General features: G+C 38.9%; 1 protein-coding gene across 1 annotated transcript; it reads right to left on the reverse strand.

Annotated features, from left to right (window-relative positions):
* Positions 1-306: 306 nt before the first annotated feature.
* On the reverse strand, positions 307-9,707 carry LOC120083994 (zinc finger BED domain-containing protein RICESLEEPER 2-like). Its single transcript, XM_039039899.1, has 5 exons — positions 9,542-9,707; positions 5,669-5,808; positions 2,394-4,088; positions 1,112-1,394; positions 307-686 (listed from the first exon to the last, which is right to left on the reverse strand). Exons 1-5 carry the CDS (start codon positions 9,705-9,707, stop codon positions 307-309), a joined length of 2,664 nt encoding a protein of 887 aa, XP_038895827.1.
* Positions 9,708-12,309: the final 2,602 nt, after the last annotated feature.

Genomic DNA, 12,309 nt, shown 5'->3' on the forward strand with positions numbered 1-12,309 from the left:
AGCGCGACTGGTCGAAAGGAATGGTCGTCCCAATATGATGGGCGTATCTTCGTCCGCTTTATAATCCAAAATGAAGAAGTCTACCGGCAAGATGAATTTATCAATTGAGATTGCAGAATTTTTCAACTCTCCTTCAGGGTGTATTTGAGATTTGTCCGCGAGCAGGAGAGTTTCCTTTGTGGGCATGAGTGTAGCAATATTCAATCGTTTGAAGATTGATAGCGACATTATGTTTATACTCGCCACAAGATCGCATAGTGCTTGGCCACTGTAGACTCCTCCAATTGAACATGGTATCGTGAAGATTCATGAGTCGCACATTTTTGGTGGGATCATGACATTTTTCGTTGCTGCCGCTATTGCGATCTTATCTTCATCATTTTGTTTTTCTTTTAATCCTTGCGGGCCTGATGGTAGCTGGACTTCTTCTGCCTCGTGTTTTAAAGGATCAGGGGTAGACGCAACTTCAGGGTTCATCTCCTCGGGCTTCTCTACATTGTAAGTCAATGGGTCCTCGGTTGTCACCGCATTCAAGTTGGTCGTGATGGGTTCCTCCCTTACTTCCACAGTCATTTTTTCGCTTAGCAAGGAGACTGCTAAGCATTGTTCGTTCCCGATAGCTCCAGCATTGCGAGGAAGCTCAGTTGAGCTCGACAACGCTTCTTGTGGTCGATTTTTTAGCTCGCCTGCAATTTGTCCTAGTTGAATTTGAAGATTTCGAATGGATGTTGCTTGATTCTACAGCACTGATTCGTTCTTCTCAATGTATTGCTTCAACAAGCTCTCTAAGGACGAAGATTGCGGTGTTTACGAGCTGCTAGCTTGGTTATGCGTTGGACCATTTGTTTGCGGGAAAAATCCGGGTGGCCCTTCTCCTTGCGCCACTGGTTGGAAGTTTTGTTGTTGATTTTTTCATGCAAAATTTGGGTGGTTTCTCTACCGGGGTTGTATGTATCGGAATAGGGATTATTCTTTATGAAGCAGATTGACTGCAGATTTTCTGGGCATTCTGCCATCGAATGAGCATCTCCACAGATGAAACAACTTGTGGTTGTTTGAGCAATTACATTGACCTGCCCTTTCTAAGCTCCCGTGCTGTTAATTGCGATACCTTGTATCAAACTCATCATCGCAGCCATTTGATTCTGAAAGGATGCGATGGCCCCGTCATTTGAGTCATTGTCTTTAATTCTTAATCTTTGATCACTTTCTTGCCAATCCTCATGATTTTTGGAAATGCGATAAAGTATACTTTTGGCCTCCTCATATGTTTTGTCAAGCAGGCCACCAGCTGCTGCTGCATTGGCAGCGGTTTGTGAAGCAGGGTTTAGTCCTTGGTAAAGATCTCCATCTGCAGGCAGTCTGGTAGCCGCTTGAACCTCGCCCAAGTATCGCTGAGCGATTCGTCATTTTTAGGGGTGGAATCGATTCGGTTCGATTCGGTTTGATGACCAAATCGAACCGAACCACTTTTGTATATACATGAAACCGAACCGCACCGTTTGTGCGGTTCGAATCGAATCGAACCAGTTCAATTCGGTTCGGTTCGGTTTCAAGAATTGGTTTGACCCTTTTTTTAAAACTTTTTTTTTGCCTTTTTTTGCATTTTTTAAAACTTTTTTTTTGCCTTTTTTAAAAACCTTTTGTTTTTTTTTTTTGCCTTTTTTTCTTCTTCCTTTTATTTTCCTTTTTCCTTCCAAGTTCCACTCTCTTTTTTTTATACTCTAAACATAATTTAAATATCAATCCAGTAATCCACAATAAGAGCATGCCACATAGCACAAATCTCTAGCACAATCGAAATGACTACAATAAAAAAGTTAAAAACTAAAAGTTCTCCAAAGTACACATAGCACAAATTTCTTAAATATCAATCCACATACACAATAACTCATAAAAACATATCAATCCACAATAACTCATAAAAACATATCAATCCACAATAACTCATAAAAACATATCAAATCAATCCACAATAACTCATAAAAATATTTCAATCCAAATGACTACAATAAAAAGTTAAAAACTAAAAAGTTCTCCAAAGTAGAAGTACACAATACACAAGTCACATAAAAGCAAATAACAAGCTAAAACACTAGTGCTGAATTCCAAAAGTTCAATCAATACAAACAAATTTATTCGCTTGTCAATCATGATTCTCCTTGTCCTTGTTTTTTGCCGCTCCATTCCATCCCGTTATGAAAACTAAGAAACAAATCATAAACTTGTTAGTAGTTACTATAATAAATATATGAATAAATATGTTAATATATATATATATATATGTTTAGAATATACGAACCTTCCTCTTCATCTTCAATTTCCTCCAAGTATTGTCGTAAACCAGTGCTAATTTGTTAAGAACGTAACCAATTTTGTGCACATATAAGTGCCTCAACAGTGGTTGGAGATAATGAGGTACGAAAAGGATCAATTACTTTCCCACTAGTGCTGAATGCGGACTCAGAAGCAACTGTGGATACCGGAACTGCTAAAAGATCTCGTGCAATTTTGCTAAGAATCTTATATCTAGAAGAATTCCCCTTCCACCAATCTAAGATATCAAAGTCATCTTCACGTTTAACACGAGGCTCCAGTAAGTAAATATAAACTTCTGAATCCACACTTTGCGAATCATCTTCATCTAAATCTTCAAAATCAAAACGGAAAATCTCTGAAGCACTTGCACTTAAAGTTCTAAATAGAGAACTTTTAATGGTACATGAAGATTGACCCTTATTAGCAACTGATAATGACAAATTGTATTCATTGAACAATGCTCTCAAAACACCCTCTATCTTACTTCTTAAGCCTTTTGCCACATAAACATCAAATAATTGATTTAGGCAATTCAAAAGAAATTTCATCTTATAATGAGGGTCCAGAACGAAGGCAATATACAAGAATAAATTTGTTCTATCTCTTTTTTCCCAATACTTATCAAACTTTTCTTGCATTTTCATTGCCATTTCTTGCAAAAGCACATCATTAGGGATAGTTGCACTTGAATATTTTTTGATGCAATTCTGAAAAATACTAATCTCATGGAAGATTGTATTGGAAGTAACATACAAAGACTCTGAAAGCCTAACAGTTACTTCATAGAACACTGACAAGAATTTGGTAAATATTCTCACCATTTCCCAATCCCTAGTGGTTGGTTTTTCTTCCTCATTCATGTAGACTGTGTCGTAGTCTTCTAACCTCTCAAATGCCTTTTCAAATTTTACGGCGGCTTTAAGCATCAAATAGGTAGAATTCCATCTAGTTGGAACATCAAGACACAACATACTTTTACTATCTATATTCTCCTCTGTGATACACTTCTTAAATGTGACAAGTCTAGTAGGAGAATATCTAACAAACCTCACAGCATCTCGAATTCGATCCAATGAATCATTAATATATTTTAGGCTATCGCATACAATTAAGTTCAATATATGTGCACAACATCTAACATGCAAGAACTCACCATCTAACACCAACCCATGCTTAAAACGTTTTTTCAAATAAGCAATGACAGTATCATTTGACGAAGCATTATCAACTGTCAATGTCATAACATTTTCAATACCCCACTGTTTTAGACATTTCTCAACCTCTTTTCCTATCGTCTCCCCTCTATGATTCTCAATTTGGGTGAAATTAAGAATTCTCTTATGTAATTTCCAATCTTTATCAATAAAGTGTGCAGTCAAAACCAAATAGTTCATATTTTGGATTGATGGCCATGTGTCAGTTGTAAGTGACACTCTATATCCTTTTTTCACAAAAATGCCCTTCAACATCTCTTTTGTAATATCATAAATTCCTAAAATATCCTTAGCAATTGTTTTTCGAGAAGGAAGAACAAAATTAGGTTCTACTAACGTCAAAGTCCCATCCACAAACCTCCTAAACCCTTGGTTATCCACGAATTTAAATGGCAACTCATCTATAATAATCATCTCAGCAAGTAGTCTATGAGCACTCTCAATAGTAAACATCTTGTAACTAAGGGATGAATATGATTGTGAATTATCTCCAAATCCCTCTTTGTTCTTAAAAACCAACTTAGTTTGTGTTACATCTAACTTAGACTTGTTAATCTGATAAGGATTTTTTTTACAGTAGTGTTCAATATGCATTCTCATAGTTGAATTTCCATTCCTTCTAGGATGACATGCATACACCATACCACAATAGTTACATTTAGCATGCGGACATCATCACTATATTCAGAACATTTAGTAAAGTGATCCCATATCATAGATGATTTTTTCCTCTTTCGTCCACTTGTATGCTTTGCAACTGTTTCCTCACTTTCGTTTTTTTGTGGTGGTGGTAGTGATGGCATCACAACAACATCATCATTGGAATCATTGCTCTTGTGTCAAGCTCATTGTGATAGACAGATGGTACATATAAAGGAGAAAATAGAGAGAACTTATTACCATCAAACAAAATCATTTACATTTTACTTAAACTAAAAATTCAAACACAACAACAACAAATTATTTATCTAAAATTTCAAAATTTCAACAAATAAAACCATCTACATTTCAATAATTTTATTTTAGTTATTTACCTTTGTTCGATGAAGAAGAACGGTGGTAGAAGTAAACTCTAGTGACTGGTTCTATGAAAGAAGAAGTGAATTTCGAACATCGACGAAGAAGAACATTAGACGCCCAAATGGAAGACGGCCAGACGAAGAAGAACCAGACGCCCAGACGGTCTGGTCATGGTCGAGTCGTCGACGAAGAGGAAGAACACCCAGACAGTGCTGAAGAAGGTAAAGTGAAATGAAAGAGGAAGAACGCCCAGACAGTACTGACAAAGAGGAAGAATGCCCAGACAGTGCCCATGCAGTGCTGATGAAAGAAGAACGGCGACGATGAAGAACTGAACGACGACGTGGCAGAAACCCTAGTTGCGAAATGGAAATGCGAAGTGAAATGCTGAAGGTGGAGGGCGGCGCTCGAGTCTCGACAGTGCTGAAGTGAAGAAGGTAAAGTGAGTTTAAATTAGGTTATTTATTTATTATTAAATAAATATTAATATTATATATATATATTTATATAAACGGTTGGTTCGGTTTAGAAATCGGTTTTCAAGCTTTGAACTGAACCAAACCTTTAAATTCAGTTTCACTAGCCTAATGAACCACACCAAACTGAAAAAATCGGTTTTGCTTATAAATCAGTTTGGTTCGGTTTGAGCAGTTTTTTTGTCCACCCCTAGTCATTTTCTTGTTTAAATTTTGTATTAATTTCCTTCTCCTGGCATTTTTGGTTCGTGGGAAATACTTCTTCATAAACTTTTCCACCACTTGTTCCCACGAAGTTATCTCTCCGGTTCGAGAGAATATGCCCATTTTCTTGCCTGATCACACAAAGAAAATGGAAAACAGAGTTAGTCGAACTTCTTCAGTAGAGATATTCGGGAACACAAAAGTGCTGCAGAATTTCTATAAAACTCGGAGGTGGGCGTGCAGGTCCTCGCCATGCCATCCTCTGAATTGTCCTGCAGTCTGGATCATCTGCTGCATCACCGGTTTCATTTCGAATCGATTTCCATCGAGGGCACGCCTTATGATTCCTGGAGAGAAATCGTAGAGGTTTGGGGATGCATAGTCCCTAAAGGGCCTATTACGATCGTTTGCCAGTAGGATTGGATTCGCCATGACGTTGTTTTCGTTTGGTTCTCTGTTTCTAGGCTGCTCCGCCATATCTTCTTTATCTGACTGTTGTGGTTGGCTGCAGTTTCTTAGTCTCTGTCTGAACGTCCTCTCAATCTCTGGGTCATAATACGCCAGAGATTGGGAGTCTGCAAAGAAATCAGAAAAATTACCGTTAACACACTGATTTGCCGAAGTCCCCGACAATGACGCCAAAAACTTGATGTGTTATTTTATGAGGTGAAAATATGGAATAAAATGCGTTGAGCAATAAGTTTTCTCAGTAGAATCCAAGTATAACCCTACTGAGTTTCCTGGTAAGTCCAGGGTTGAACTCAAGGACTTGAGAAAATAGTATGCGGTGATAATTTTTCACGAAGACTTTGCGGTAACCGGTAACTTAAATAGTTGTTTGGTGTTGTTGGTTGTGGTAATGAAATAAATAAATGCGACGGGTTTGAGAAAATTTTGATTATGCGATAGATGCACTGAGTATGCGGATGAACGGGTGAGAAGGTCTTTAGCTAGCGTTACCTGGGAACGTGTCAGATTATGCGATCATGCTACACTCATGCACAACAAATAATTTTCCAATGCAAATGTGTTGCTCCTAAGTCTAGGACGCATGTGTTGAATGCAAAAGTGTCCATAGAGCTTATTCCTAAGTCTCTACTCTTTTCCTATGCGATGATGTAAAATGCACACAAAGACAAGGTGATAGCACACAATCATATCTTATCGCTAGGATGCATGCGATGCGTTGATAGCAAACAGTGCTTATTCCTAAGCTCCTATTTCTTTATTATGCATTTTAATCTGACTCTCCCGAGCCTAGATTCTAACCTGACTTTTCCAAGCCTAGATTCTGTTCTTAGACTACCCTCCCGAGTATCTCTAATGGACGAATGAAGCATACATAATACAAGATAATTGCATAGAATGAAGATTCCCAGTTATGCTAGCCTGCTTCTCAACCCATTCAACAGATTTAGCTACTCATGCATATTAAATAGAGAGTGAACAGATATAGAGAAATAAATTCCAATTCTATAAATGAGTTTGAGTACAAAATAACAATGGATGATAAAGGTAGAGAGCTTGGTAGCAATCCCTTGCTGCCTAAGGCTTTTACACTGGTGACTCTATTCGGTTCAAAAGATATTCCTACTTTCGTAGGAGCTGGCCCTCTCTCTAATCTTGAAGCTTTCGGCACTTTCCCAAGTTCACTGGAACGATCTATCGGTACAACCTCCTTCTCTCGCTTCCGCCTTAAAATAAAAGAAAATCTAAGAACAAGGCTATTCTAACTATGGAGAAAATTATCTAAGTATCCGAGCTTTCTAAACCCCTTTTCTGAAGAATGCCTTCGGTATTTATAGAGCTTGGAGGTGAAAAGCGGCTTCTCTCTTATGATTGCACAGATGGGATGGCTTTAGTTCTCTGACTGATGCGCCGAATATTTGTCACCGAAAAGCTAAGTGTACTTGTCATCGTTAGTGGCTTGTCAACTTAATTCGGATTCGACCGTCATCAGCTTTCTGTCCCATCGTGATTAATTATGCCTTTCACCCAGATGCGCCCACCAAGTTGCGCCGGCTCTATGCGGCAATCCTCCTTGAGCACTGTCTCTTATACACATCTAGATGTGTATAAGAGACAGCATCGTGATTAATTATGCTTTTCACCCAGATGCGCCCACCAAGTTGCGCCGGCTCTATGCGGCAATCCTCCTTGAGCAGATGTTTGCAAACACACATCACCGCAAAGCCTTGCGGTAATGCTACGCTCGACCGTTGATTTTTGATGATCGCACTTTCCGTCATGCGTTAACGCATATTCTGCATAAAAATACCAAAGTTAACTGTTCTTATGCGATGAACGCATGCGACCACAATGATATGAACTTAATGATTTTTGGACGCGATCTAACATATTTTATCAATGCAAACTTTCATTGTTTAATAACTTAGCACTGTAATAACGTGCATTTCTGCCCGTTATCATACCCCCAAATTTAAACAATGCTTGTCCTCATGCATAAGCTAAAGATTTCCTTTAGAAAGTCGACCGCAAATCTCTTTTCCTTGATTTCTCAAGGATACTTCATGAAAATCCTATACACCAAAATTTCCTCAATTCTTATTCAAGTCTCCTCTTAAAATATTTCTAAGACCTAGGGACTGCAAGCTTAACCTTTACAAGGACTTTACTAGATTTTAGGACATTGCATGATTTATTTCAAAAAAGCTTTTTCACTGGGGTATAAAAGGATTTTTATCCTTGTATATTTTTGACACTGTTATTATTTTATTTATTTATTTTTTCTGACCTTGCGCTGATCCAAGTGCCTCACCTTTGTTTTGGCTTGCCCTCACGTGTGTCATGCGGACATTCAACTACGAGCAAGGCGCTCTTTCTAAGACTAAACTCACGTCTACTTGGCAGCGGAGTTGCAATCATTTATTCATGTGTTGATCTTGGCAATTTACTTTCGTTTTGGCTTGCTCCCATGTGTGTCATGCGAACATCCAACTACGGGTAAGTGTCTTTCATAACTTAACTCTTATCAACATGGGTTTCCCTATTACGTTGACAGTGGAGTTATTATTCTCAATTTTTTTTAGAACTAAAAATAGCAAGGTCGAAAATAAAATACTTGACCCCCAAATTTAAAATGCGACAATGTCCTCATTGCCAAAAGATTGAAGGAAGTCATGCGATGTTCGTAGGAAGTTTGGTAAAGGGTCAGTTTGAAAGAAAGCTAGCAGACCACTAACTTCTAGAAATATTTCATGAGGTAACTTTTCTAAGAGTAAATTGACTCTAGTGTATATGAAAAAGAATAGAAGCATGTGTTTCATCATTGAAATCATAATTGGCAAAGAGAAAGTATGCAGTGACTTACTAAATTTATCAATGTTAAATGATTGCAGTAATCAAAGAGGATGCGGTGATAAAACTTTCAAAATTAAAATGCGATGCGATAGTGTAGAATTTGGAATAAAGTCAAGGAAGAATACAACCCCCAAATTTACGTGTCGTCCGTATTGTTTGTTGACGCATCCTGCTTTGCGGCGATCTTCTTCTTTTGGATTGCGGTGACGAAATAGAGTAGTTGCTTCTTTGCGTAGCGCCTCTGCAATCGTTTGCCTCGATCGTTGCAAGAAAAACAGAAAGAGGGTCAAATAATATTAAACAAAATAAACTCTTTTACCGCAATCGTTCAGCACGATCGTTTTTTTTTTTGTATAAAGAAGTAGATATGCGATAATAGATAATAACAAGATGATGAAAGTTCATGAAGTAATGATGAAGGAAAAAGGATATTCAAAAGGGTTGCGTCCCTAATGAAGTTGAGTCATATATCAACTCAGGGACCGCTTATTCTAAGCTGGGATTTTTACGTCCACTGCGGCTTTTTCTTCTTTTCCTTTGTCCTCTGGAATTTTGACTGCTTTAATCCGGAGCTTTTTCTCGTTAATGTTCATCACAATCTGCCCCTTGGGCACATCAGTTTGAGCGCAACCAGTCGAAAGGAATGGTCATCCCAATATGATGGGCGCATATTCGTTCGCTTTATAATCCAAAATGAGGAAGTCTACCGGCAAGATGAATTTGTCAATTGAGATTACGACATTTTTCAACTCTCCTTTAGGGTGTATTCGAGATCTGTCTGCGAGCAGGAGAGTTTCCTTTGTGGGTGTGAGTGTGCCAATATTCAATCGTTTGAAGATTGATAGCGACATTATGTTTATACTCGCCCCAAGATTGCATAGTGCTTGGCCACTATAGACATTTTTGGTGGGATCATGACATTTTGCGTTGTTGCCGCTGTTGCGATCTTGTCTTCATCATTTTGTTTTTCTTTCAATCTTTGTGAGCCTTGTGGTAGCTGGACTTCTTCTGCTTCATGTTTTAAAGGCTCAGGGGTGGACCCTTCTTCAGGGTTCATCTCCTCGGGCTTCTCCGCATTATATGTCAACGGGTCCTCGATTGTCACCGCATTCAAGTTGGTCATGATGGGTTCCTCCCTTACTTTCGCAGTCATTTTGTCACTTAGCAAGGAGATTGCTAAGCATTGTTCCTTCCTGGTAGCCTCACCGTTGCGAGGAAGCTCAGTTGAGCTTGGCAATGCTCCTTGCGGTCTATTTTTCAGCTCGCCCACAATTTGTCCAAGCTAAATTTCGAGATTTTGAATGGATGTTGCTTGATTCTGCAGCACTGATTCGTTCTTCTCAATGTACTGCTTCAACAAGCTCTTTAAGGACGAAGATTGTGGTGTTTGCGAGCTGCTAGCTTGGTTATGCGTTAGACCACTTGTTTACGAGAAAAATACGGGTGGCCCTTCTCCTTGTGCCACTGGTTAGAAGTTTTGTTGTTGATTTTTCCATGCAAAATTTGGATGGTTTCTCCACTAGGGGTTGTATGTATCAGAATAGGGATTATTCTTTATGAAGCAGATTGACTGCAGATTTTCTGGGCATTCTGCCATCGAATGAGCATCTCCACAGATGAAACTTTTCTGGCATTCGTCATTTTCTTGTTCAAAATTTGTTATTAGTTTCCTTCTCCTGGCATTTTCGGTTGGTGGGAAATACTTCTTCATAAACTTTTCTACCACTTGTTCCCACGAAGTTATCTCTCCTTGTTCGAGAGAATATGCCCATTTTCTTGCCTGATCACACAAAGAAAATGGAAACAGAGTTAGTCGGACTTCTTCAGTAGAGATATTCAGGAACACAAAAGTGTTGTAGATTTCTATAAAACTTCGGAGGTGGGCGTGCAAGTCCTCGCGACGCCGTCCTCCGAATTGTCCTGCAGTCTAGATCATCTGTAGCATCACCAGTTTCATTTTGAATCAACTTCCATCGAGGACAGGCCTCATGATTCCTAGAGAGAAATCATAGAGGTTTGGCGATACATAGTCTCTAATGGGTCTATTACGACCGTTTGCTAGTTGGATTGGATTCACCATGACGTTGTTTTCGTTTGGTGCTCCGTTTTCAGGCTGCTTTGCCATATCTTCTTTATCTGACTGTTGTGGTTGGTGGCTGTTTCCTAGTCTCCGTCTAAACGTCCTCTCGATCTCCAGGTCGTAACTCGCCAGAGATTGAGAGTCTGAAAAAAAAAGAAAAATTACTGTTAGCACATAGATTTGCCAAAGTCCCCGACAACGGTGCCAAAAACTTGATGCGTTATTTTATGAGGTGAAAATATGGAATGAAATGCAGTGATGGAATTGCGTTGAGCAACATGTTTTCTCAGTGGAATCCAAGTATAAACCCCATTGAGTTTTCTGGTAAGTCCAGGGTCGAACTCAAGGACTTGGGAAAATAGTATGCGATGATAATTTTTCACGAAGACTTTGCGGTAACCGTTAACTCAAATAGTTGTTTGGTGTTGTTGGTTGTGGTAATGAAATAAATAAATGCGGTAGATTTGAGAAAAGTTTGATTATGCGATACATGCACTGAGTATGCGGATGAACGGGTTGAGAAGGTCTTTAGCTAGCGTTACCTGGGAATGCGTCAGACTATGCGATCATGCTACACTCATGCATAGCAAATCATTTTCCAATGAAAATGCGGTGCTCTTAAGTCTAGGACGCATGTGTTGAATGCAAAAGTGTCCATAGAGCTTATTCCTAAGTCTCTACTCTTTTCCTATGCGATGATGCAAAATGCATACAAAGACAAGGTGCCAGCACACAATCATATCCTATCGCTAAGATGCCTGCGATGCGTTGATAGCAAACAGTGCTTATTCTTAAGCTCATATCTCTTTATTATGCATTCTAATCTGACTCTCCCGAGCCTAGATTCTAACCTGACTTTTCCAAGCCTAGATTCTATCCTTAGACTACCCTCCCGAGTATCTCTAATGGACGAATGAAGCATACATAATACAAGATAATCGCATAGAATGAAGATCCCCAGTTATGCTAGCTAAGTGCTTCTCAACCCATTCAACAAATTTAGCTACTCATGCATATTAAATAGAGAGTGAACAAATATAGAGAAGTAAATTCCATTTCTATAAATGAGTTTGAGTACAAAATAACAATGGAAGATAAAGGTAGAGAGCCTAGTAGAAATCCCTTGCTGCCCAAGACTTTTACACTGGCGACTCTATTCGGTTCAAAAGATATTCTTGCTTTCACAGGAATTGGCCCTCTCTCTGATCTTGAAGCTTCTGGCACTTTCCCAAGTTTACCGGAACGATCTATCGGCACAACCTCCTTCTCTCGCTTCCGCCTTAAAATAAAAGAAAATCTAAGAACAAGGCTATTCTAACTATGGAGATAATTATCTCAGTATTTGAACTTTCTGAACCCCTTTTTTGAAGGATGCCTTTGGTATTTATAGAGCTTCGGGGTGAAAAGCGGCTTCTCTCTTATGATTGCACAGATGAGATGGCTTTAATTCTCTGACTGATGCGCCGAATATTTGTCACTGAAAAGCTAAGTATACTTGTTATCGTTAGTGGTTTGTCAACTTAATTTAGATTTGACCGTCATTAGCTTTTTGTCCCATCATGATTAATTATGCCTTTCACCCAGATGCACCCACCAAGTTGCGCCGGTTCTATGCGGCAATCCTTCTCGAGCAGATGTTTGCAAACACACATCACCGCAAAGCCTTATGGTAATG

This window comes from Benincasa hispida, chromosome 8, assembly GCF_009727055.1.
Source record: "Benincasa hispida cultivar B227 chromosome 8, ASM972705v1, whole genome shotgun sequence".
NCBI lineage: Eukaryota > Viridiplantae > Streptophyta > Magnoliopsida > Cucurbitales > Cucurbitaceae > Benincasa > Benincasa hispida.